At 36.5% G+C, this 24,233-nt stretch overlaps 1 protein-coding gene across 1 annotated transcript; it reads left to right on the top strand.

Annotated features, from left to right (window-relative positions):
• The first annotated feature begins 1,614 nt into the window (after positions 1-1,614).
• LOC149087029 (putative polypeptide N-acetylgalactosaminyltransferase 9) lies at positions 1,615-23,061 on the top strand. The gene is made up of 11 exons (XM_089231248.1): positions 1,615-1,784; positions 5,133-5,727; positions 11,077-11,246; positions 11,989-12,153; positions 13,265-13,475; positions 15,220-15,337; positions 15,453-15,638; positions 16,730-16,858; positions 20,918-21,034; positions 22,630-22,758; positions 22,854-23,061. The coding sequence occupies exons 2-11, from the start codon at positions 5,279-5,281 to the stop codon at positions 22,992-22,994; spliced, it is 1,815 nt and encodes a 604-aa protein (XP_089087374.1). The 5' UTR covers positions 1,615-1,784; positions 5,133-5,278; the 3' UTR covers positions 22,995-23,061.
• The last annotated feature ends 1,172 nt before the right edge of the window (positions 23,062-24,233 follow it).

Here is a 24,233-nt window from a genome sequence, read left to right as displayed (position 1 = left end):
GGCAATTTTCAGAAGGTATAGAGATATACTGTGGCACTTATGATGCGGATAATTAAAATTTTAAAACCGCTCAAAAGGTTAAAGGGTTAAACACATCACCTAGTCGACGATTCCGTGCAATTTACAAGTTGCTTCTTGCGCTAGAGCCTGAGTGTCTCGCGGTTTCTATAGTTTTTTCACGATTCCTCTAAGTCTACGATTCCTCTAAGATGGCAGTGACTTTAATACATACGTGGGGCTGTACACTGTGCACATGATTCTAACGTTTTAATTGTGATGGGAGAGGTGTTTACGATGAAGAAAATTTGGCTGAAATTATTGTCACCAGTTGGAAAATGCGGCGCTGTAATGGCTATTATAGGATGAATGGTAAAAATGTAGTGAATAGAGTAAAATTAATTAATTTTTGCAGAATTATATCATTCCTCCAATGTGAGACCCCCCCCCCCCCCCCCAATTATCGACCACAAATTCCCATGTTAAGACTATCCCATCAATTGTCATACAAGCAGGGCTATTGCCCGACGTGACCGAAGAATGTAAAATTCTCGATCGGATTTTTTGTTTCGACCGCATACAAGCGAAGAAAATTTTTTGTTGAAATCCTTTCAACTTTTCAATATTTTTGGTTTGAAGGTTAAAAGATGAATGGCAATCTGAAGTCGTTCAAAAGATTGGCTATAGATATACTCTATGAGGAAAATTTAAATTGATGATTTTGAACATTTAAAAGGCAAATCTGGCACCCGAGGAAACAAACGCGCCAACCCTCCTCTAGCTGGAGCACCACCGCGGACTGTTTTCATGAAACGAATAAGTTTTTCACTAATCCATTACTACTATTAATTAAGTGTACTTTAATTAATCGTACAGTAATTGATTACTGCCATTTACCATTTTGTTGTTCCTGGTAAACCATGGTCTACTTGGTAACCTCTCTATAGCACGTATACAAAGTTTCACTTGAATCGATCAATTCGATTCAGCACCAAGAGTGTGAGTTCAATTATAGCCAGCTTTTTATAACTGTTACAACACAATCTCCGAAAACGTTAGGCGCAACGTTGTCCGCAGACGTTTGTTTGTGCACCAAATATGCGATAATATACATATATATATTCTATTTTTTATGTATAAATGAGTATTTTAATCTAGGAAGATTTGAGTCTGATATTTTGTTTTTCTACGTGGTTAACAGACGTTCATGATCTGCCATTAGTGAAAAATTTCTTATAATCTATCTCACTTTGGTCATTCATCCTTGCGTTTCAGTTGCACTAAGGTACTTCTAATGGTTCGCAAATAAGAAAAAAAATATATACACAAAAAGTTCATAATGCAATGCATAAAAGTGATCTGTACACACAAAGGTATGTAAACATGAAAAAAAAGTCTGCAACGTCAGATGAGAAATGAATGATGTCACGACACTATTTCACACGGAAATGTGAGAAAACACGTCTTTATTATCATACAAATTACCTTGTTTATTTGTAGATGCAGTGAAATTTCATGACGTGAAACTTATCACAGGTCACTTCGTGTGGTTTCACGTGTCTCCAGCTTGTTTTTTTTTCTTTGGAGTATAAAAGACCGATGTTTTGTTCGTAACACCTTCTTATCGGATGTTAAAAACAAAACAAAACCCTTCTGCAGTGCTGGGTGGTCTCTCCTTCATCAATGTGATATCAACCATGATGCGAACAACCTCGTCCACTCCTTCGTCGATACATGATAGTAATTTGTGTCCGACAACCACAAAAGTATGCCGGCTCAAAACTGACGTGAGTAAAGTACTTCAAAGTGATCGGCTACGTATTGAACGATATTCGGCAATGCAATTAAAATTTCTTATAATTTATTCCAATTTAGTTTTAATTTTGAGGTCTTTTAAGGGATTCTCATACTTTTTTACGTGGTGAAAAGCTCTAATAGAAGCTCTAATCTTTAAAAATATTTTTAAATCATTGGTTTTTATTTCAAATTTTTTACACGTTTTTGATTGCGTGTGCTATCCTATGCCAGTATAAAGTTCCACATACCTCTGATACTCAAGTTTTTGTAGATTTTCAAAAAAAAAAGCATTAAAAACATCTTGCGCGAATGATAAAATACCATGACATCAATGTTGTAATTGAATAAAAATCAATTAAAAAAATATATAATATACAGTGAAACTTCGGTTAACGAGCTTAATTCGTCCCGCCAACGTGCTCGTTATACGAATCGCTCGTTTTTCGAATCGAACTTCCACATGAGAAATAATGGAAATTCGCCTAATTCGTTCCACAATTATTCATTCACATAAAAGTGACTAATAAAAATGGCTTCATTCAATAATACAGCATAAACTTATTCTTTTTGTCCGACTTTGAAAAAGAACGTATCTAATGAAACTTGTTTTTGCTTTTTTTTTAGAATTTCTCAAAAATTGGAATTTGCATTTTTCTTGGACAGATTCATTTCTCGCACACTGTGTGCTCTACATAGCTTTATTTCACAGGTTCTTTTCTACAAAACTTTGCACAGATTCCCGCATTTTACACATCTCTCTCATCTTATTTGAAGTGAGTCAGTTCTTTCTTCCTCAGTAAAGATACCCTCCATAAGATCTTTCTGGCTGTTGCTGGCATTGGAGTTCCATCAGTTTGTCTACAGCCACCTTCTAGCCAAGCATAATTTGTATAAAAAAACTTCAAGCGCTCATACGCGTGGTTACGATGCGACATCTAGTTTGGTATCGTAAGCCGTCAAACCCGTACACTGGCGTTCATTTTTCGAGTAAGGCACGTTGACTGGAGACTGTAGGGGAGAATATCACCCACAATTCCACAGTACGTGTGTGGACGAAAGCGAAAAACCATCAGCTGTGAGTTGTGAAAACGTGACAATGTATAAATAAAGCGCAAAATGTTCGCTCGTAATGCAAATCGCCACTTGTTAATCAAATCAAAATGTTTTCAAAATTTTTGCTCGTTAACCGAAGTTCCACTGTATATATGTTTTTTATTCAATTACATTGATGTCATGGCATTTGACCAATGTGCGCAAGATGTTTTTAATAAATTTTTTTTGAACATTTACAAAAAAGTATCAGAGATATGTGGAACATAGTATAGCGCATACATTCAAGAACATGTGTAAAAAACTTTAAATAAACCAATGGTTAAATAGTATAATTAACGATATTTCTACTAGAGCAAGGTTTTGCTTTTACCACGTTAAAATGTATGCGAGACCCCTTCATCTACAACAGAATTTTGGTCATTATGAACTGAAAATATTAATCATTCTCTATTAAAATAATGCTCGTTTCGTGTGTTCGTGAATTAAAACGTGAGGTATGGCAATTTCTATGTATGTACCCTGTCTTTCATGCAATCCGTCTCTAATAGATGAAATAATTTTCAGAGCAAAAGGTTCAAAAAGAATCTCTTCTCCAAGCCACGAGCATTCATGTTTTGGAATTAACAAGATGTTCTTGCATTTTGATACTTAAAAAAATACATTAAAAACATAAATGTCAGCAAATCTTTTTTTTTTCAAACTTTAGATTTGCAATTTTTTTTTCTGAAGAGATAATTTACTTCGTTCAAATTTTTTCAACCAGGATGATGCAAAATATATTCATCTTCACATACGATTTTTTTCTAGAATTTTATTGCTAAATTTTAATTCACTAAATCACACCTTTCCTTGGAGTACTTTCTCTTGGAAACCATCTTAAAAACTCCCTGAAACTTCAACTCTAAGTGATACCCTCTGATGGAAGCCCCTAATGTTCATACACCATATTTTTTTAACTCAAAACGTACACAATCCTTTAAGTCAACTGATTTAAAGTCCTGCTTTACTCGCTGAGGTTGAAAAATGTTTTTCCTACAGAGAGAAAAAGCAACCATCACATTTGTGCGTGCAGGGTCCACTAGAGGGATATAGTAATAATAACGCTACTTTATTTTTATTGGTACGCCCCATTTTGAAAGTACTTCACAGTTTTTAAACTCAGTTTTTCCAAAAGAAAATGGATTTTCTGTTGCAAATACAAAAGCTCTTTTTGAAATTTTTTGGGATTTCATGGGCTTTAAAAATTATTTTTCACGATATGTGATAAGAAAAGCTGTCTAATTCAATAAAATTTGAAGTTACTCTTTAGACTTCCGATACGTCATTCATACTGCTAGAGGTGGTATAGTAAAAAATTTAACTTCTTATATATATGGACACCCTGTTTTCAAAAACACAATTCCACGTTTCTAGGTGCAATATTCGCTGAAATATTTGAATTCAGAAAACGGAGAAAAGTTGAGGGGAAAACCAGGATAAATGGAGGTGAAATGCGTTAATTGTGTGTTTCAGAGCACAGGGCCTCCTTATAAGAAATTAATTGCTTTTATTTTAATAACTATACAACCCCTTTCAATATCAGTGACTTATTTGAGGTCCACAGGTTATTTGGATACTTTTTCTGAAAGTATGCCTCTAGGATCAATGGTTCATCAGTAATTTGCGGTACGTGCTATTAGCTATGCTTCCCTTCCTGTACATGAAATGTATAAAAATTGAATGAAATAATGAATAAAGTAGAATTTTTTTTGCGAAAAAATATAAAATTGAAAATAAACACAATATTTCTGAAAAATTTTATTATCGACTCTGAAAACATTTCTTCAACAACATTCGAATTTCATTTTTCGTGTTCATAATTGATAAAAATAATTTCATGAAATGCGAAATACAGTTTTGCCACTGATTCTGAAATTATTTCTTTTAAATAATCATGAAAAAACATTTCCTCTCAATAATTCTGAAATTATTTCTCTCATTCGTTTTGAAATGTCCTCTAAACCTAAATCTGAAATCCACTTTTTTCACCAATTAATAGAATAAATTTTTTCCTTGAAGTGTTTTTTTCCGCATTTCTATAAACTTTGTAACTACTAAAGCCTTTTCGTCAGTGTAATCTATGGGATATCAATTGAAGATTTACATGGTTGAGGTAACATGCTTTAGCATTTGTTATAACGCTTTTACGCCTCTTTGCTGAACAGTTTTCTTTGATATTCCTGTAAAAGAATGCTATGATTTTCATTAATTAGAATAAAAATTCACACCTTTGCATTGCATTCCAGGTCAGTCTCAGCTTCTCAGTAGCTGTTAGATGATGGGCGATCAAGATAATGATTCATCATATATATAAATTAACCATCATCTCATCAACATCAGATAAAGTTGAATATCTAACACCAATCACTTCGTGACAAATAACTAAATAAAGATGGCGTATATAACTCTGTTACTGCGGAAAAAAAAGCGATTAGTGATAAGAACTTTGATTCTAATTTCAACAACATTCATTTTAACCATAAATTTGCTGTCTGCGAATTCGAGGTACATCCAACAAATTCACCACGAGTCCCAGGCGGTGCGAGTGCTATCAGAGAGCAAACCTAACGAACTATCGGATGAAAAAAAGTTAGATTACAGGTATTTGCCCAACAAGCGGAAGATTCAAGCCCAGACATATCAAGAAACCGAGTTTGCGGTGTCATCGATTGTGGCAGAGACCGAAAGTCCCGGTGAAATGGGGAAGCCAGTGATACTAACGAACCTCACTCAGGAGCAAGAAGAACTGGAGAAAACAGGAATGGTGACCTACGGGTATAACCAGTACGTCAGTGACATGATATCCATTCACCGCTCTCTACCTGATTATAGAGACCAACAGTAAGTTTTATTTCTATAACTAGCTATATAATACCCGGCGCTGTCCGGGTGTTCTTCAGTTACTGGGAAGATTGGAAAAGTGTCAAACCATTTATAAAGGTGTATAAACTATTATACATATATACTGACAGGATTAAAGTACAAACCATTGTACAGGCATATACACGTCTGAAACGCATTAGTAGAGAACCACGGTAACCAAAGTAAACATTCCGATAGTGATTGTTGGGGGCCGAGAAACCATTGTTTCCCGACAGTTTTTCGTCCATTTCGGGCATTCGCCGAGGTCTGACAAACTTTTAAAGTTCAAGTCGGGTTCCGTTTGGTATATATGCAAAATTTGACGACGTCGATTAATTATCGATCGTTGATTAATTATCGACGATCGATAAGTAATTAATACATTTTTCCTTTGATTGTCTAAAAAAAAGTTAATTTATATATTTTCAGATAATACAGAACTTAATATACACCTTGAACCTTGAAAACTTGAAAAAATTCTAATTGTAACGAAAATCATTTTAAACATTAATTATGCACTGTTTGTGTGGCGTTTTATGTCCTACGTTGAGTTTTATGTGATATAGCGTCATTTGTGAGTGAAAGTTTGAATCGTCTTTTTTATTTATATATATATAAAACAACTATAGATCATGATGTCTTTTAGTACAAAAATCAGAAGCAGGCTGTTGTGACGTCATAAAAATGTCGCTGAACGAGTTGGTTCGAGGATAATTAACCCTAAAAACAGTAAACGTTTTGAAAGGAGTAGTAGGAGAACAAACCACCTTTTCCTCACTCCGCAAAATGTACAAATCTGAGAAACTCAACGGCTGTGCGGCAGTACCTTGAGGGCCCCCGTACTTTTGAGGGCCCTCATTCAGAAAATACAAAGAACTTGAAGATTTTCCCAGAAAAAAATCAAAAAGGGCTTACGTAGCACAGACCTCTCGATAACTACGCCCCCGCAGATATACGTTTGATACGACATTACAGCAGCGCCTGTTTTTGATTGACTTAGAATGTGCAAAAAAAAAAGCTCTGGATTTTCTAAGCGCTCGTCAGTGAGTGCAACCCAGAGTGTGAGGATTGGGGGTGTTTATCGTTGAAAAATCAGGGCTCTCTGGGTTTATTAAAAGGATACCTACAGAGTAAAGCAACCCACACGTTTGTTCCTACCAGGTCTGAAATGGTGAAGGAAGGCATAGGAAAGAATATTTGAGTAGCTTATTTTTAAAAAGGAATATTTCCACTTTTTCCCGATAAGCACTTATTTCAACAGTTTATGAATCTTTTGGATGAGCTCTGTCAGAATATGCAACCAGGACTATGCAAACGGGAATATTTTTGGTAGAAATTGCAACGTATAAAGTTAGTCGTTTCTATCAAAAGGGACCATTTTTATACACTTCGGTATTTTTAATTTCTCGATAACGGACCCCGATGTGACCGAAAATTTTGTCCACTAACGAGGGGTGTCCGTTCCTCGATGTAGTTCAAAATTGTGTCCGTCAGTGGAGGTGTCCGTTATGGGAAGTTCCACTGAAGAATGATCGTGTTTTTTATGTTAATCACGAGAGGGCAGTAAGGATACCTTCCTGCGGGTAGGTAAAACAAACCTTCTGGAATCAACAGGTGACGAAGAAAATTCCAATCTTTTAGACTTGATCAGGTCAAATTTCAATCAAAATTAATATTTACGGTAGTTTTCTTTCAAAATGAAATATTTCCGAAATTCTAATGTGAACAACTCCCTTGAATGTCGATCAAGAAACATAATATTTAAATATTCTCAAATTATTCTTGCATGCTATTATGCTGGGTTATTTTCTACTTTTGTATTTTTTAGTTGTACTGTAAATTTTGCAAAAGTGGAAATGTTCCCTTTTGAAAACAATAGAATAGATAATAAGAATATTTATAGCGAAATGAATAGGCACTTATACAAGAGGGAGTTTCTTATGCAAATGCAAATTTTTTGTAAATTTGAGGTGATCAACTTTCATGGAAGGATATCTTAACATCTCCAGCGCACAGAACCCCGTTTGCATTTTCTTTAATTCTCTAAAAAGTATGATGCTGATTACAAGAGCGTGCTTTTGCTGGTGAAACTCTTCTAGAAACACAGATTTCTCACCAAAACGTTGGAGGAGATTTTCAGTCTTTATCCTTCTCACCAGCATTGAAGAGGTATTTCACCTTATTGAAAGCCTTGATTGGAAAATTTTGGCAATGACAAACCCAGAGATATCCTGCAAAGTATATTTCTCAATATATGGAACACATTTTCCTATCTCCCTTACACCTGCTGAAAAAAGGGAAGAAAGCCTACCTCATACGAAAGGATACGGTGTCCTACAGAGGGTTAAGTGATTTATGCTATGCCGGATGAAGGGTTAAAGGGGCTTAAAAAATTCTCTCCATCTCTGTCATTGAGACACTGCTAAAGTCGCACGATTTTCTGATGGATAGTTAAGGCTGTAGACAACTCAGACAACTCGGACAAAGAAACTTTAATTATGTACACCTTGCGTATATAAAATATTTAAATTACTTTTTTAACCTCATTCCTGTTCACAGCATAGGTTATCTGATTGTTTCCTCTGTCATTGTAACTTGAACAGCTGCAATTAAATCTACGGACAAAGTGTATATAGACTTTGTCTTCTTGTTGATTTAAGATGGCGGAGAGAGTTAAAAAAACCCGTTTATATTCTATTGGAGCGTCTCCACCTGGAAGAAATTTGTTCAAATAAACACGAGGAAAGAACGTGTTCATTAGCTGAATGCGGTTGTAACCGGATTGAAGCGCCTGAAACCGACTTTTTCAAACCGTCAGTAAGTTAGTAGTTAGCAGTAGTTAGAAATTGAAATTGCGGATCATCAGTTCATCTATTGAGCCAATATATTATGGCATTAGGGCCAGTGCCGTCTTGAGGCATGGGCCCTCAAGAGAAAAGGGGGCCTCAGAAAAATGAGAAGTAGTTGAATTTTTCGAAAATTTGCCAGGTAGGGTCTCAGAAAATAACTTGGTCCAGTGGGGGGGGGGGCCCATGATACTCTTAAGACGGCCCTGCTTTTAGCCGAAGAACTGTGAATGCGGTCAGTTGAAAGAAACTGACCATGAAGAAAAGGACTTTTCCTTTTCCGAAAATGGGATCTGGTTGAGATGTTCGAAAATTCGCCTGGTAGGGCCTCAGAAAAATCATTTGGTCCGGGGGCCCATGATGCTCTTAAGACGGCCTTGATTAGGGCCGTTATACACATGCTAATAAGTAGCACGAAAGCAAGCTACTTTCGAGCATATGCTACCAATAAGCAGATGATTAGCACGTGTATTCGAAATTAGCAAACTTCATAAACATTGAAGAGCATACTGAAGAATACTGAAATAAATATAAAAAGACTACTGAATCGCACGAAATTCTATTTCTACGTGTTTAATAGCATGCGGTTACAGGGAAAGAAGCTGATAAAAAAAGTCTGAACACGCGTGCGGGTTCGCTATGAACCAGTTTTATTACTTTATAACAATGGTTCGATGGGGGCGATAATGAACTTTTAAAGTTATTATTTTTTATAGGAATATTATCAGAAGGGAATTGTTGAAGTGGATACACGAGAATAACTCATTGTCGGAAAACCAGCATAGGTTCAAGAAGGGGAAGTCACGTGTAACCACCAACTTTTGCTTCTATGATCACGTGGCTAAGGCTTCGGGAAATTTCATAAACGTCGACGTAGTTTATCTTGATTTCCAGAACGCATTCGATCGGGTCCAACATGGGAAAATTCTTGAAGCGTTTACATGAGATTGGGATTAGGGACAACTTGTTGAATCGGATAGATTCTTGCTTACGAGATAGGTCATAACGGGTTATGGTGAACGAGGAATTTTCTGATTAAAGAGGTATCAAAAGTGGAGTCCCTCAAGGAAGTGTCCTTGGACCCATACTTTTCCCCTTTTAACGATAAACTCAAGCAGGATATCGATAGGATTGTTAGCTAATTCGCTGATGACGTGAAACTAAGGGGTTATCCGGAAATCAAATCGGTAATAAATTGATCCAGACCAACTTGAACAGGATTACAGCATGGGAAAATGAATGGAGCATGACGTTTAACGTTGCCAAATGGATGGTCGCTCATTTTTGTTCGAACAACCTACGTTTCACTCAAGAGTTGAATGGTACTACTATCCCGGATTCTCCTTAAGTCCTGTTCTCGCTTTTCCGAGGCTTAATTCGTCCTGCGATGGAGTATGACGTAAGGTTTTGGAGATCATACCTGCAGGAGGACTTATTTGAGGCGAGGGCTTCAGGGAAGAGTCACGAGTGCTCTTGTTGGCACACGAAGCTTCAGCTATAAAGAGAGAGACTCGATTTCTTAAATATGTTTACATTAGAAGATCGCAGGTGTCGGGGGGGGGGATATGATTGAAGTATTCAAAATTTTCAATGGGATGGGTAAGCTAGGCTCTGAGCCGTCAATCAACTGCTTCGACAATGGAGACATAAGTATCGTTTAGTAAGGGGCTATTCCAGATTGTGGTGTCGCAGGGAGTTTTTCCTTGATAGGGTTGCCAATAAATGGAATAGCTTAATTCCGGTGGGGGGGATCGTAACACAATTTATACGTTTAAAAAGAAGTACAATAGACATAGTGGGATAAATCGAGAAGCTATTCATATTTGGATACGACCACAATACAATAATCTTTTTTATGGGCAGTGTATTATTGTTATTTTTTTGAGGATGTTAATTATTAAAGTACTGTACTTATATTAAGAAATCTAGAATTCAAGTGCTCAGCAAAATTACTCCTTATTCTGGGTTCAAAATGTGTAAATTATCGAGGGATTCGTGAAAAGTAGTGAGAAAATCAAATTTTCGCATTCATTCATAAAAACTGGCAACTGACACACGCACGCACGCATATTAAGCATTCATCACATCTATTTTTCTTAAATACGCAAATTACGTTATCCTTACTGATCAAGTATAACGGACCTATAAAACAAAGGATACACATAAAAAATATGCATATAGTAAACAAGCCTCTGGCTGTGGTATATCCTAGCAAATGTATACGCACGGCAATATGTTATAAATGAGCACGCTACCTAGTAGCAACTAAGCAAACTTTTTTCAGTAGCAGCTGTATTACGGGTCTGGATTCAAGATCTTTCTATAAAATTACAATAATCTCTAACTTGATTATCCATTCGATTCTGATCAGCGTTTTTACTCAAAACGGTGACTACTCCTTTAAGAAAAATGATTAATCCCATTTTTGTTTTATGTGAGCACTGCACAATCTAATGTATTCATTGTATGATTATTATGATAGATGCCGTGACATTGGATACCCAGCGAACGAGCTTCCGCAAACGAGTGTCATCATATGCTTTCATAACGAAGCCTGGAGCGTGCTACTTAGGACTGTCCATAGCGTCTTGGAAAGGTCCCCGGATCATCTTATCCGAGAAATTATTCTCGTCGATGATTTTTCAAATTTACGTGAGTTGAAATTTTCACATTGCTAGTACTACAGATTTGAGTGTTGGTCACAAGCATATCCCATATCCCTAACAGATATTGAGGAAACCCTTTCGCATGCCCTCAACCGAAAGTGTCAGAAGATTTTGTGAAGAACTACTTCTATAGACGGTGATTCCTCAGATTCTGGACAAGAGTTGCGTTTTCCCAGTTGCATATTTTTGCTGGTATTACTCCAGTGTTATTACACTGATATTACTCCTATTCGTGCAAAGAAGGAATCGGCATGCCGTCAGTGGTCGCTACAAATGAAGAAGGTAGCAATACGTCACGAGAAGTAGGCTAATACTACCGTATTTTCCTGCTTATATTCCGCGGATTATGCGTCAGTAAAACATCAGAAATTTCTTACAGCTTACCGGAAGGATTAACCTCTTTATGAATAAGCTTTTAGAAATAAACTTGAACTACGTACAATTGAACTAGAAGAGATAAATCTAGAAAAGTAGTTTCTTTATCCACACATGGGAAATAAAAGAATTTTATTTTATTTACGGCTTGGTTTCCAACGTAACCTCTCGAGGAAATCTGTACCACTTCTGATGATTGATATTATATCTATTTGCTGATTTATCCCCCCTCCCTCAAATTTATTATTAAACCAAACAATTGATGATACTTACCTACTTTTATGGCGACGTTACATTTATGTATCATTACATCTGGGAATTTTGTAAACATTATTTATAATTTTTATCTGTAGCGCATCTGAAAGAGAACCTCAGTGTTTACATGTCAAAATTTTCTAAAGTGAAGATAATTAGAACCAAGAAGAGAGAAGGACTCATACGCGCACGTTTGGTTGGAACTTCGAACGCCAAAGGGCCAATCCTGACGTTCCTGGATTCGCACTGCGAATGCACCGATGGTGAGTTCATTTTCCGTGACTTCGGACATCTGTCGTGACCCATACAGATGGTTATATACTACCATCGTTATCTAATACCTAATTCATAAACTATCAAGTCTTTGGCTGGTCGTCCACTGGAAGTGATAACACCAGCATCGCGGGCGACAACAGCCGACGTTGCGTTAGACGAGTAGGGGTGTCTGACGTCGTGCACTAAAAGCGACCTCTAAGGCCGAAACACACTACGCTGACGTGTCGTGATAATCACGTAAAGTGAGTGCAGTTGCCTTTTAGTTAGTTGTGTCAGTGTTTCGGCCATAACACGCTACACAATTCGCTATTGCATTCCGTGCAGACGAATGTGTTCATTAATAATATTGGGGAAAAATTGAAAAACTAAAATTTTTGAGAAATAGATCTAGAGGACCTGTCTCTATTAAGTCCATATGAGCCATTTGACTCAAACCCGGAGAAGGCGTTCATTCTGTGAATACGCAAATAGTAATATTTAAATAGTTATTACTTACCATCGTAACCCAAGAACTGTAATTATCACAAATTTATCATCACAATTACCACAATTACCTGCAATTTCTAGCTTCCATATTCATGCGTGAAAAGGGGAGATAGAGTAGAGAGATAGAATGATAGAGTGAGAGAGAGGCTAAAGGAGGAAATAAACGGCGAGAGTGGCGGGGAAAAGTAAATAGCAGTACTACAGCTGCGTAGATATGGCTAGACTCGTGAAATCCCAATTTGTCCAGGTCTGTTGCTCGTCAGCGGAAGTCACTCAACTACCACTCACAATGAGAACGTGTTGTGACTCAGACCACTCACTTCGTGGACAACGATAAAAGTGGGTACCCTGTTTGTTGAAATATTTCACGGACAAGTACAGTTACCACCCCTCTTAACGGTCACCCTACCGATGCGGTCACCCATCTTTTACAGTAAATAATAATTTTTATTTCAAAGGCTTCAACAAACTCCGTCTATTTTACTATCATTTCAATTTAACGAACAGATTTTTTCATCCCACCACTGTCCGCTAAAGAGGGTGTTCACTGTATATATGAGAGTTATTTCTGTGGCTTAACTTTAACTAATCCAATGCTTATTATTATTGTAGGGTGGTTAGAACCTTTATTATACCGAATCCACCGGAACAGAACCACGGTTGTCAGCCCAGTTATCGGAACGATCGATCTGAAGACGTTCGAGTACAGCAATAATGGAGCAATGAGACATATCGGAGGATTTGACTGGGAACTGGTGTTCAAGTGGCGTCTCATTCCACCCAGGATAGGTGACGCGAGGTCAGAAACCTGGGCTCCAGTGGAGTAAGCACTTGTTCAATTAATAAATATTTCCAACATATTTCGCACGCGTCGTGTTATGTCTGTCACGGTAAATGTGATAAATACAGTTATTATACGTAATAATCGGCCATTAAGCATACTTACCAAGCATTTTGGTAAGTTTGATAAATTTCCCTAAATTTATCACTTTTACCGGCGATTATGCATAGTATCGAAGCATCGTTGGTAAATTTGATAATTACTAAAAAATTATCACTTTTACTAGCTATTATGTATTACACCAAAGTGCCACATCATTGGTAAACATGGTAAATCGTACTATACGATATACATTAGGAATGGACAAATTCAAAGTAATCTAAGCGCCAGAAAAAGTGTTTAGGCGCCAAAATTTTTTTTACCCGCAGAAAAAGATCCAAAATAATGATTCTTTTGACTTTTTCACGGCATACACTGACCTTCTTTCATGTTGGCAGATATGCCGCTATAAATTTCTAAACATTTTGTGCTGCTCTCAGCCTGCAATTTAGTAACTACACAAATAAATTTTTAGGCGCCAATACTAATTTTTTAGTCGCTATGGTGGCTTGGCGTCTGGTATTTGCCCAGCCCTGCTAAGCATACAAATACAAGGCCACAACAGGCAAAATGCCCAACGAGGTAGCTGAGAAAATGATGCCCATAACAAATAAGGATGTCATATATTTCTAAAATACAGCAACCCAATTAAGAGTGCAATTACTAAAACTAGAAACAATATATATAATGATAAAATATTATACAATACCCTTGAAAAATATTTATGGTTGTCTTATTCTAAGTATGGATAGCATGATAATTTATGCATGTATTGTATTATTATATCCACATACACACACACAGGTAGGATCGTGAAATTTGTTATCATTATATCGGGGTAGGATCGCAAAATTTTGTCATCGTTATATTGGGTTTAAACTATATTCATCACAAATACTAGAGTCATTTGTAGAGCCCGGATTATATGCAGATGCTTATGCACATATGCATATTTTTTTCCTTTTTCCAGCATTAATGCATATAAATGCCTAAAATAAAAAAAAAAATGTTCAACATAAACTTCACTCACAGTTAGACGCACAAAATATCATATTATGTGAAAAGTAAAAAATTAGGAAATATGTTTTTGGAAAAATTTGCGTGTACCAAACCCAATTAATATGCACCAAGAAAAAAATATGCATTTTAAAAACACACACATATCTGCTTTTATTATTTTGCATGGTGATTTTTTAATGCATGTTTCCTCATTTTAGCTACATATTTTGGAATTTTCAACTTTTTCAGGATCTCTCAGTGCGTATTTTGGGCTTTTAAAATTCATATTTTGCAATTTTTAAGTGTGCATATTTTGACATTTTCAAGTGCATTTTTCAGCATTATCAAGCGCATATTTGCATATTTTTAGAGCACATTTCGTCACTTATTAAGTCTACTCATTTGTATTTTTTTTTTCATATTTATTAAATTCACCTTTTACACTATTGCAATTAATCCGATTACATTTTATTGATGCATAATCACAAATTACTGCAAAAAATTTCAAGTATTCATCAAATTTACCAACGACACTTGGGTACTATGCATATTCGCAGGTAAAAGTGATAAATTTATCAAACTTACCAAGACGATTGGTGAGCATGCATAATAAAAGGTTATCACCTATAATAACCGATATATTACATTTACCGCAACATATCTATAAAAGGAATTATTGAAATTTCAGGACAGCAACCATGGCCGGTGGTCTGTTTTCAATCGACAAGAAATTTTTCGAGTATTTGGGAACCTATGATGAAGGTTTCGATACATGGGGTGCCGAAAATTTGGAGCTGTCTTTCAAGGTGACCGTTTTCCCCTATTTACACAAAAACAAAAACCACTTGGTGCTCGATCGAATGTGCTAAAATGAACTTTGTTCTTGAATAACAAATGAAAGGAATCTCCATTCTCTTTCAGACATGGATGTGCGGCGGGAAACTCGAAATGATCCCATGCTCTCACGTCGGACATGTCTATAGAGAATCTTTCCCGTATTCATTCCTGAACGGCAAAGATGATGTCGACAAAAATTCAATCCGTCTTGCCGAAGTATGGATGGACGAATACGCCAAATATTTTTATGAAACTTTGGGCGGTCGAAAGGTATGTATAATCATCAAAAATTTTCTTCGTATTTAGTTTCATATAATACATAGTTTTTGAAAATTTATTGCACTCGACGCCGCTTATTAACATCACGGAAAATGTTATCATTTAGTTATTGTTATCGCCTTTGCAAAGAACGGACCAAATTTCTTACATGGGAAAAAGTTCTCTTTGTAGTTGTCAGGAACTCGGATAATGATATCAATTTTTTTACCTTTGAAGCTTGATTTTTTTTTTGAGCATTTTGAAGCTAAGGTTTTAAACAAACTTAAAGTTATCGTTATCAGGCTGCAAGACTATATGGGAGGCTAGAAGGCGTTCTCTCGCTCCCTCCCCACTTCCGTTGCTGTTTCTTAATATCGCAATCAGTCTGTAGTATTATTAATTCACTGTAATCAATGTACGTGTGGAGCTGCTTTTTCAATGGTCTTCGCATTGTCAAGGCAAACTTCGAGGAGTGAATGCAAGCAGATCTCCGTGTCAAAAAATCTCGCCACAAAGAGCAACAGGCCTAGAAACAGTATAAATACAAATACAAATATTTCTTTTAGTTCTCGATCAGTTTCTTTTAGTTCTCGACCAGATTCAAATTCATTTTCCTGCTAGACTTTCTCAAGGGATGTATATCATGCTTTAATTTAAAAAAGTTTCTTAATTCGTCACTCTTCCATTCTAATGCAGGATTTTAGTTTAAAGGGGGAAAAATTCCCGTTTTAGAATAACAATTCTTTTGAAAATGAAGCAATTGAACATTTTACTACCAATTATGTGGGAAAGAAAAACAGTTGTACGGGTTTACCAATGCCCGTTTATCACACGTTCCATCGAACGGACTGTATGGTCACCGAGGAAACGGCTTTTCCTCGGATATAATTATTCTTCAGTCATTGCTAACAGAAACCCCCCTCCCCGAGTCCCAATGTGGTCACATTAAGCGGCGCGGACAGTAGCGGAATTTATCGACGCGATAACTTGAGAGAAATTTCAAATACTCTCGATGACAAAAGCTGAATTTATCGAATTTATCCACAAGAAATGTTGAGAAACAACCCATACTCAAAATAACTACTTTTTTTATGATTTTCTAGATAGATTACGGTGACGTTACGAGTAGGATCGAACTTAGAAAGAGGCTCAAGTGTCATAGTTTTAAATGGTACTTGGACAATGTTTATCCGGAGCTTTACGTCCCGAACAAAGCCATTGCTCGGGGACAAGTGAGTCTCATACTTACCTATTTTTTATTTATTTTTTTGTATTTGGAAAACGGTTTGTGTTGTAAGGACTCTCTCATGATGGATTACGTCTTATTGTATACTTTTGACACTTGACAACTCCTACTCAATATACGTAAAAAAATGATATATCTTATAATACATAACTACCGTTAAGCATTATGGTACTTACGTGGCTAATAATGTACTTTTACGGTTAACTATTATACATTTTGAATTCATCTTTACCTATATGCTTGAATTGGAGACGTACTGTATTTGAGGATTGTTACTTGTCATTTTCCGATACTGTTATGGGTCATATCAAATCGAGTAAAAATTACCAATGTTCTCGAGTACATAAAAATATTATTGTTTCAAAGAACACGTAAATAATTCATTCAAAGCGTAGTTAATAATGCTTGTTATTTAATTCACACTGTGGTAGTTTTATATACAAAAGAGCCAAGTATGGACATTTGTGCACACGACTAGGGAAATAAGACGGTAAAATAACCGACATATTTAATCGGAAATATACGTTTTGCTATCTATTGAAAATTTTAGGCATTGTGTGCTTCTATTGTGGAATCCAGACCATGCATTTGAGTGAAAATAAAATAACTAGAGATTATTTAATTGTGATTTTACAAGTTGATTATTCCCCACGATATCGCATAATGAAATATGTGGCATGGGGAGACCGGCGATAGTTGGCTCAAGAGGCAAAAGTTGAAAGTTTCTCTTCTTTTTACCGCAGTGAGCACCGAGTGCCAGTATTGCCACTGTGCTTTCCGAGAGGCAAGATGCTCGTCTTCCACTATGAAGGTTACTATCAAGGTCCATGGGTTTAAATCCTTTCAATAACATCAGAAACAAGTTCTTTACCTACCGAGCCTGTAGCGACCACCGTTAGATGGCACCTTCATTTCTTACCTTACTCTACTGGTTGGTAATTGCCGTAAGGCGATACATGACCGGAGTTGGTGTGCTGTAAAGCAGTATTGCAACTGCCAGAACACCCGAAGAAGTTGACAGGGAAGTTACATCCATCTTAGTTTCAGTATGATGTAACCATCCAGAGAGGAAGGACAGCATTTCCTAACTAATATGGGTATCATATTTCAAAGATACAGCAACCCAAATGAAAATGCAATTACAAACTAAATAAACAATATTATTATAATTATTACATTATTAATTACCAACTTCCTGCAAGGAAAGTTTTTTTTTCACTACAAGGTTTTGTTATTCTTTGAAGCCTATGATTATATTGGGGCGTTTTCAAGAGTAGTGATGGGTAGAGTGGTCAATCAAGATTGTATTTCAAGTGATGGAGTGCTTCATAAAACTTTTGGGGAACAGTGAGGCAGCTCTCTTGTCTAAAGATTCATATTATGGGCAAGGTGACATCCCAGCAACGGACATGTTGGCATAGACGCGAGTCATATATCAACTTACCGATTTGGTATAACCGCAGGAAAATTTGTTGTGAAAATTACAACCACCAGTTCAAGGAAGTGATCGACCTACTTTCTTGGTGAAGCTGTGAATGAGATGAGTTGTTATTTTTGGGTTTTTTTATTGCAACTTTTCTTCGTACATTCGTTTTCTACTTCAAAATATCAAGTGCTTAACCTATACATCATATTTTTTTCTACAGTTTTGTATTAAATAAAAGTTTTGTAGTTACTAAATTACGTTTATTCCTCAGATCCTATTAACCACCATACCATGCCATTTTATCCTAGAGGTTGTGTCACCTTACCTCAGACATGGGGGAAAGTCGGCATAGCATTATAACAATTTTTTTAACAGATTTGGTGAAATGAACACACGCTTTTGAGTGATATTTCCATCATTAACTCGTATCTAAAAAGCACTCATATACGCAGCATTGGTCACATTTGCTATGAATATTACGGGGGGGGGGGGGGGTCAGAAAAATCGCGAAGTTAAAACTGTCAACTAGCCCCGGTAATCCCTATTGTAAGGAAGTACCTCAAAAATAATGAAAAATTGATTAGATCCAAACGAATCTCTAATAGACCAAAACAATAGGTCAGCGCCTGTAACCACAGAAGTCGTTTCAACATAAATGTCTTAGTTCCACATTTGCAGTACGAGAGAAGCTGCTACGGAACATGTGTGTGGCATATCTTGAGCCCGCACAAATATACATTTCTTTTCCCCATATACAAAATATCTTTGCCTAGTCGTTTCTCCCATAGCGCATAATTTCATTATACCTTTCCACCTCGTTCGTATGAAAGACCATATTTTCGTTCAGCTCTTATATTTATGCTTAACTTGACTTGGCACCAATACTGCAGATTCCCAAACACACTTATTAGTTACATAACGGATTATCTCACCTGATACTCTCTTTAACTCTCATAATGCTCTCATCATCCAGAGATGATGAGCACAGCAGACAATGCTGAATCATCCTGTGATGATCTGAATTTTTTTTTCTATGAAGTCCTCAAAATGACGCACAGATGGTGTACACATACATTCTAGTTTTTTTTATCGATTCTATATTTTCTAAAAAATTTGCTAGTACTAAATAGGATGGGCGTACGTTATGGAGTAGTGGTAGAGTGCTTGCCTGCCTGTCTACTACCCATCACGATTTTGTCGATCGAATACCCTATTGTGGGTTCGAACCCAGATACTCTTTTTCTATCACAATTTTTTTCCAATATGTGAAACCTGTACAAAACGGAACGTCAAGAGACTGAAATACTATTCAATTTTAGAAAGGTTTACGTTTTTTAAAGGAGTACATAATACATAAAACTATTAATTTATGAAGGGGTTACAGTCCTCCGACCACGAGATGAATTTTCGCTGCGTCATGTCACGTCACGTCGGATGATTTTATTCAATTTTTTTTTGGTAAAACGGTTGCACATCGAGAAAAGTTCATCAGTGACTTAGCTTTCACGATTGGCATGTCCTTCTAGGATAAAATAGAATCGTTTGACGTGACATGACGTGCCGTAGCCAAATCTCATCTCGTGGTAGGAGGACTATACTTGTGATTCCGTCGCGAATATAGGTCACATACAATGTCCGTTTTTAAGCCGCTACACACTATTCTGTCCACGTCATGTCAGAGACGTCTGTGGGCACCTTTGGGTAGGTTTCACTGTATTTGGAACGTATGAGTTTGAGTACTATGTATCTTTCATAAGAGAACGACTAAAAAAAAAGAAAATTGTTTTTAATCTGCCGTTTTGAGAGAATCGTTTCTCCGACTATTCCCGGAGCCTAAGAGTTAAAGTACCATCGGTCGATGCCGGGATAATACAGGAATTTTCACGCCGCAAAATGTGTGCTGGAAGTAGCGAAAGTTCGTGTTATTTAAGTCGGAATGTCTCAATGAATATCTTCGTCAGAAACATGGAACTTTTTTGACTCATTGGATATGGAGTGGAGATAGGAATTAAAACAAATTGATTAGACAAACGTGGTCCACATGACGAAAATAAGAGTGAAAAGCTGTTTCGCCTCAATTTTTTTCGCATTCACGTATTGGAAACTTAGTAGGTAAAATTAATTTTTTTTCACAGCTTCGATGTAAATTTTACTGGGCGAGAATTCTGTTGCAATTTATTTTTGGATCATTTCTTAGCAATTTGATTTTGTAAAGAGGCAGATTTGATGAATTAGTGATTGCCATTACCAGTGGGAACTGAATACGAACTCGCTGTGGCAAAAAACTGATAAATTAGACAAGAAATTGTGACTTTTTAATGAACATATTCGAAACGTGTGATGCCCATTCGAACGGGAATATACATGGATAGAGCTACATAGACAGCATAGGTAGCGAGATGCATAGAAATGAATCCACAGCAGCACAAAAGTGAAGCGGGCATGAATTTGCAGTACTCTGCAAAATATAAAAAAAAGGGGTGCACCATGAAAAAATGTAAATAGTAGAAAATTTATAAAATTTTAATTTGATGACTATCATTAAAAGGAAATTGAGGCTCGATGAAAGAAATAGAAATTTCGAACAGACCATTGAATGAATTTTGTTTTGCATTACAGTTATGGAGTCAGTTCATGGTGAAAAGAGGAACCATGTGCGTGACAGGATCCACAAAAGACAGCGAAACTCGGAAAGAACCTTCAGTTGAATTATGTCATGGAATGGGACAGAATCAAGTAAGTAATTTGTGGTAAAAACATTGGAATAGTCTGTGTCATAGCCACAAGTTTTGACGTGAATACGTTCTTTAGGACTATATTTGCGTGGTAGGTACTGCATGATGAAAATAGTATTATCGGATTTGTTCTTAGGATAGCTAACAGACGACACCAATATTGTCTATATGCGTGGCATACTTCTCGAGATATGGTGTAAAACAATTTCATTACGAATGCGGGCCACGTGCCTGGTGTGCAGACCGGAATACATATTAAATTCCTTAGGGTATCACCGGATTCGACTTTTTAATATCTAACAGATGATACTATTGTCTTTTATTTGCATTGCGAAGCTCCTGAGATATAGCGTAAAACAATTTCTTTACGAATACGGGCCACGGATCTGATGCCAAGACCGGAAAAAGCATTAACACTAGAGTGATATCATTGTATTTGCCTTACTATACTAAAATAAGAGTGAAAAGCTCTTAAAATCAAGTTTCGTCTCAATTTTTTCACATTCTCTTCTTACTGGAAACTAGTAGGTAAAATTAATTTTATTCACAGCTTCGATGTAAATTTTATTGGACGAGAATTCTGTTGCAATTGATTTTTGGATCATTTCTTAGCAATTTTATTTTGTAAAGAAGCAGATTTGATAAATTAGTGATTGCTAGTACCAGAGGAAATTGAATACGAACTCGCCGTGACAAAAAACTGAAAAATTAGACAAGAAATTGTGACTTTTTAATGAACACATTCGAAAAGAGTGATACCCATTCGAACGGGGATATACATAGATAGAGCTACATAGAAAGCATCGGTAGCGAGATGCATAGAAATGAATCCACAGCAGCAGAAAAGTGTTGTCTATCATGCGACACCTTTGTTTTTTATTTGCGTTGTGAATCTCCCGAGATTTAGCGTAAAACAATTCCGTTACGAAAGCCAGCCACGAGTCTGGCCATTGCAACGGTGGAAATGGTCTGGCGCCCAGACCAGAAGAGTTATATAAACCAGAGCAGAATCATTCTTTAGCTTCTGTTTGCGTTGCAAACCTCTCGAGATACAGATTAAAACAAATGTAGCTTAAACAATTTCATTACGAAAACGGGCCGCCAGTTTGGTGCCTAGAACAGAAGAGGTATAAAAACCAAAGTGGTATGATTGGATTTGCCTTAAGAGATCTATACGTAGACATAAAAAACACGGATATACCCCTAATGCTTCCACAGATACGAGCGTTTAAATTATTCTGCAACGTTTCTGCAACGTTCTGCAACTGTTCTGCAACGTTTTGCGAATGCATCGTCAGATGATCTAAAACAATGGTTCTCAACCTTCGGAAACCCACTGCCCGGTTGATTTCTTTTTTTGTCGATGAAAGGCCCTGTCATACAAACGACTTACGGAAAATAAATGGGTGATAATGAAACGGTTAACCACTCACTTCCAGGTTGGACTGATGTCAGGGCACGGAGGTTGAGAAAAACTGATTTAAAAGACGTATTCACGTCAAAAAAATAGACTGTGCACGTCATTTCACGATGAAGTATTTGTTTTCATGAGTATCGGTTGTGAAGGAGTTTTTTTTTTTTGTTATCGGAATATAGTTCTGGATTCTGACAGCTGAAGGCGAAATTCGAAGAGATGAAACATGTCTAGATTTCGACGGGTATGATATATCGCTGTACAATTGCCACGGAGGCAAAGGAAATCAGTTTTGGATGTACGATGCTAGAGTAAGTGTTGAAATACTCTTTTACGGGATTTGAGAACGCGCCTTAAAATGTTTAACGATTACGATTTTTTAAAAACAATTCTCTCCAAATTTCAGACAAATAAAATCCACCATGTTAACACTGGACTCTGCTTGGAAATCAAAAGGAAGAGCGAAACACTGACGATGTGTAATTGCACCATTCACAGCAAAAGGCAGAAATGGATGTTCCAGACACAGCAAAAACTGTTGGCATGACAAAAAAAAAAATGTAGTTTTTTCACATATTTTAATAAAATTTATTCGTATTTTTATAATAAAGAAAGTATTTTTATTATTTCAGTATTAATACACAGAAATTCAGAAACTTTTATATGAATTTCGATAAAAATCATTAAAATCCTGATTGAAGGGGAAGAAAGAAAGATTTCCAACAACGTAATGTATTTTAACGAGTATGATGGACCCTCCTGGTTTTTTGGGCTTAACATTTGGGGAAAAAAATTGAAAAGATATAGCCTATCTTTGTGATACTATCCATATATTAGAGACCCGTCCTATTTTTGGGACCCAATTTTTGTCAAAAAGGCTCCTTATGCGCGTTAAAATACGGTACGTATTCATTTCATACGTGGAAAAAATTGGAGCCCATCGTACGTTTTTTGGCAAACAATAGTAAAAATAGGTGATAATGTCAGTGACGGTTTTCGTCAATACTATATAGTATTTGTATCAAAACTGATTGGTATTTGTGCAAACATGTTGTTGATTTTTTAAAATCCGTCCAAATTTATTGGAGACCCCCGTATACTTAAGAATTTCCTCTTCAATTTTAACCGATTCTTGACTGACCCATTTGTCCACAAAAGTTTTGTTTGTTCTTTTTTTTCAATTAATTTTCATAAAAACTTTTGTCTGAAAGTACTATTTTTGGAAATTAAATGGTATAATGAGACACCACACACACTGCAAGACAACTTCCTCTCTTCACCTTCTAAGAGGCTGGGTCGTGTCGGAGAGCATCTTCTATTTATTCAACAAATGAAACAATTATATACATTGTATGGAAACGATCCATCAGAAGACATTGAGCACGATGCAATCAGGATTAACTAAGAGGAAAAATGATAAAAATATGTACCGACGAAAAAAGATTAAACAAACACGCTAATTTGCACTAATTAGCTATGCACAATTATATACAGGGTGGGCAAAAAGTTCGTAGAAATTTTAAAAATTCATAAAAACCGGAAAAATAACCGAAATAAAAACGGTTTGCAGGGTTAGCATCGCCAGGTCACGGAATTTTTTTGACAGGAAAAAAAAAAATAACTCAACTCAAAAAACAGCCGTTGGGTGGCGCTGGTACGAACGACTTCGGTGGAAATATGCAAATGAGACGGTTGTAAGAGCTCCACAACCAGTTAGTTCACCATTGTGAACCGTGTATGTGGACGTGCTGCACAATGCCGTTGCTGGATTTGTGACTCGCCTGCA

Source organism: Pholcus phalangioides, unplaced genomic scaffold (genome assembly GCF_987345545.1).
Source record: "Pholcus phalangioides strain wild (caught in Gottingen) unplaced genomic scaffold, Ppha-v1.0 ptg000004l_1, whole genome shotgun sequence".
NCBI classification, from domain to species: Eukaryota; Metazoa; Arthropoda; class Arachnida; order Araneae; family Pholcidae; genus Pholcus; species Pholcus phalangioides.
Note: the sequence above shows the minus strand (reverse complement) of the source record. Positions and strands in the feature narration are given on the sequence as shown.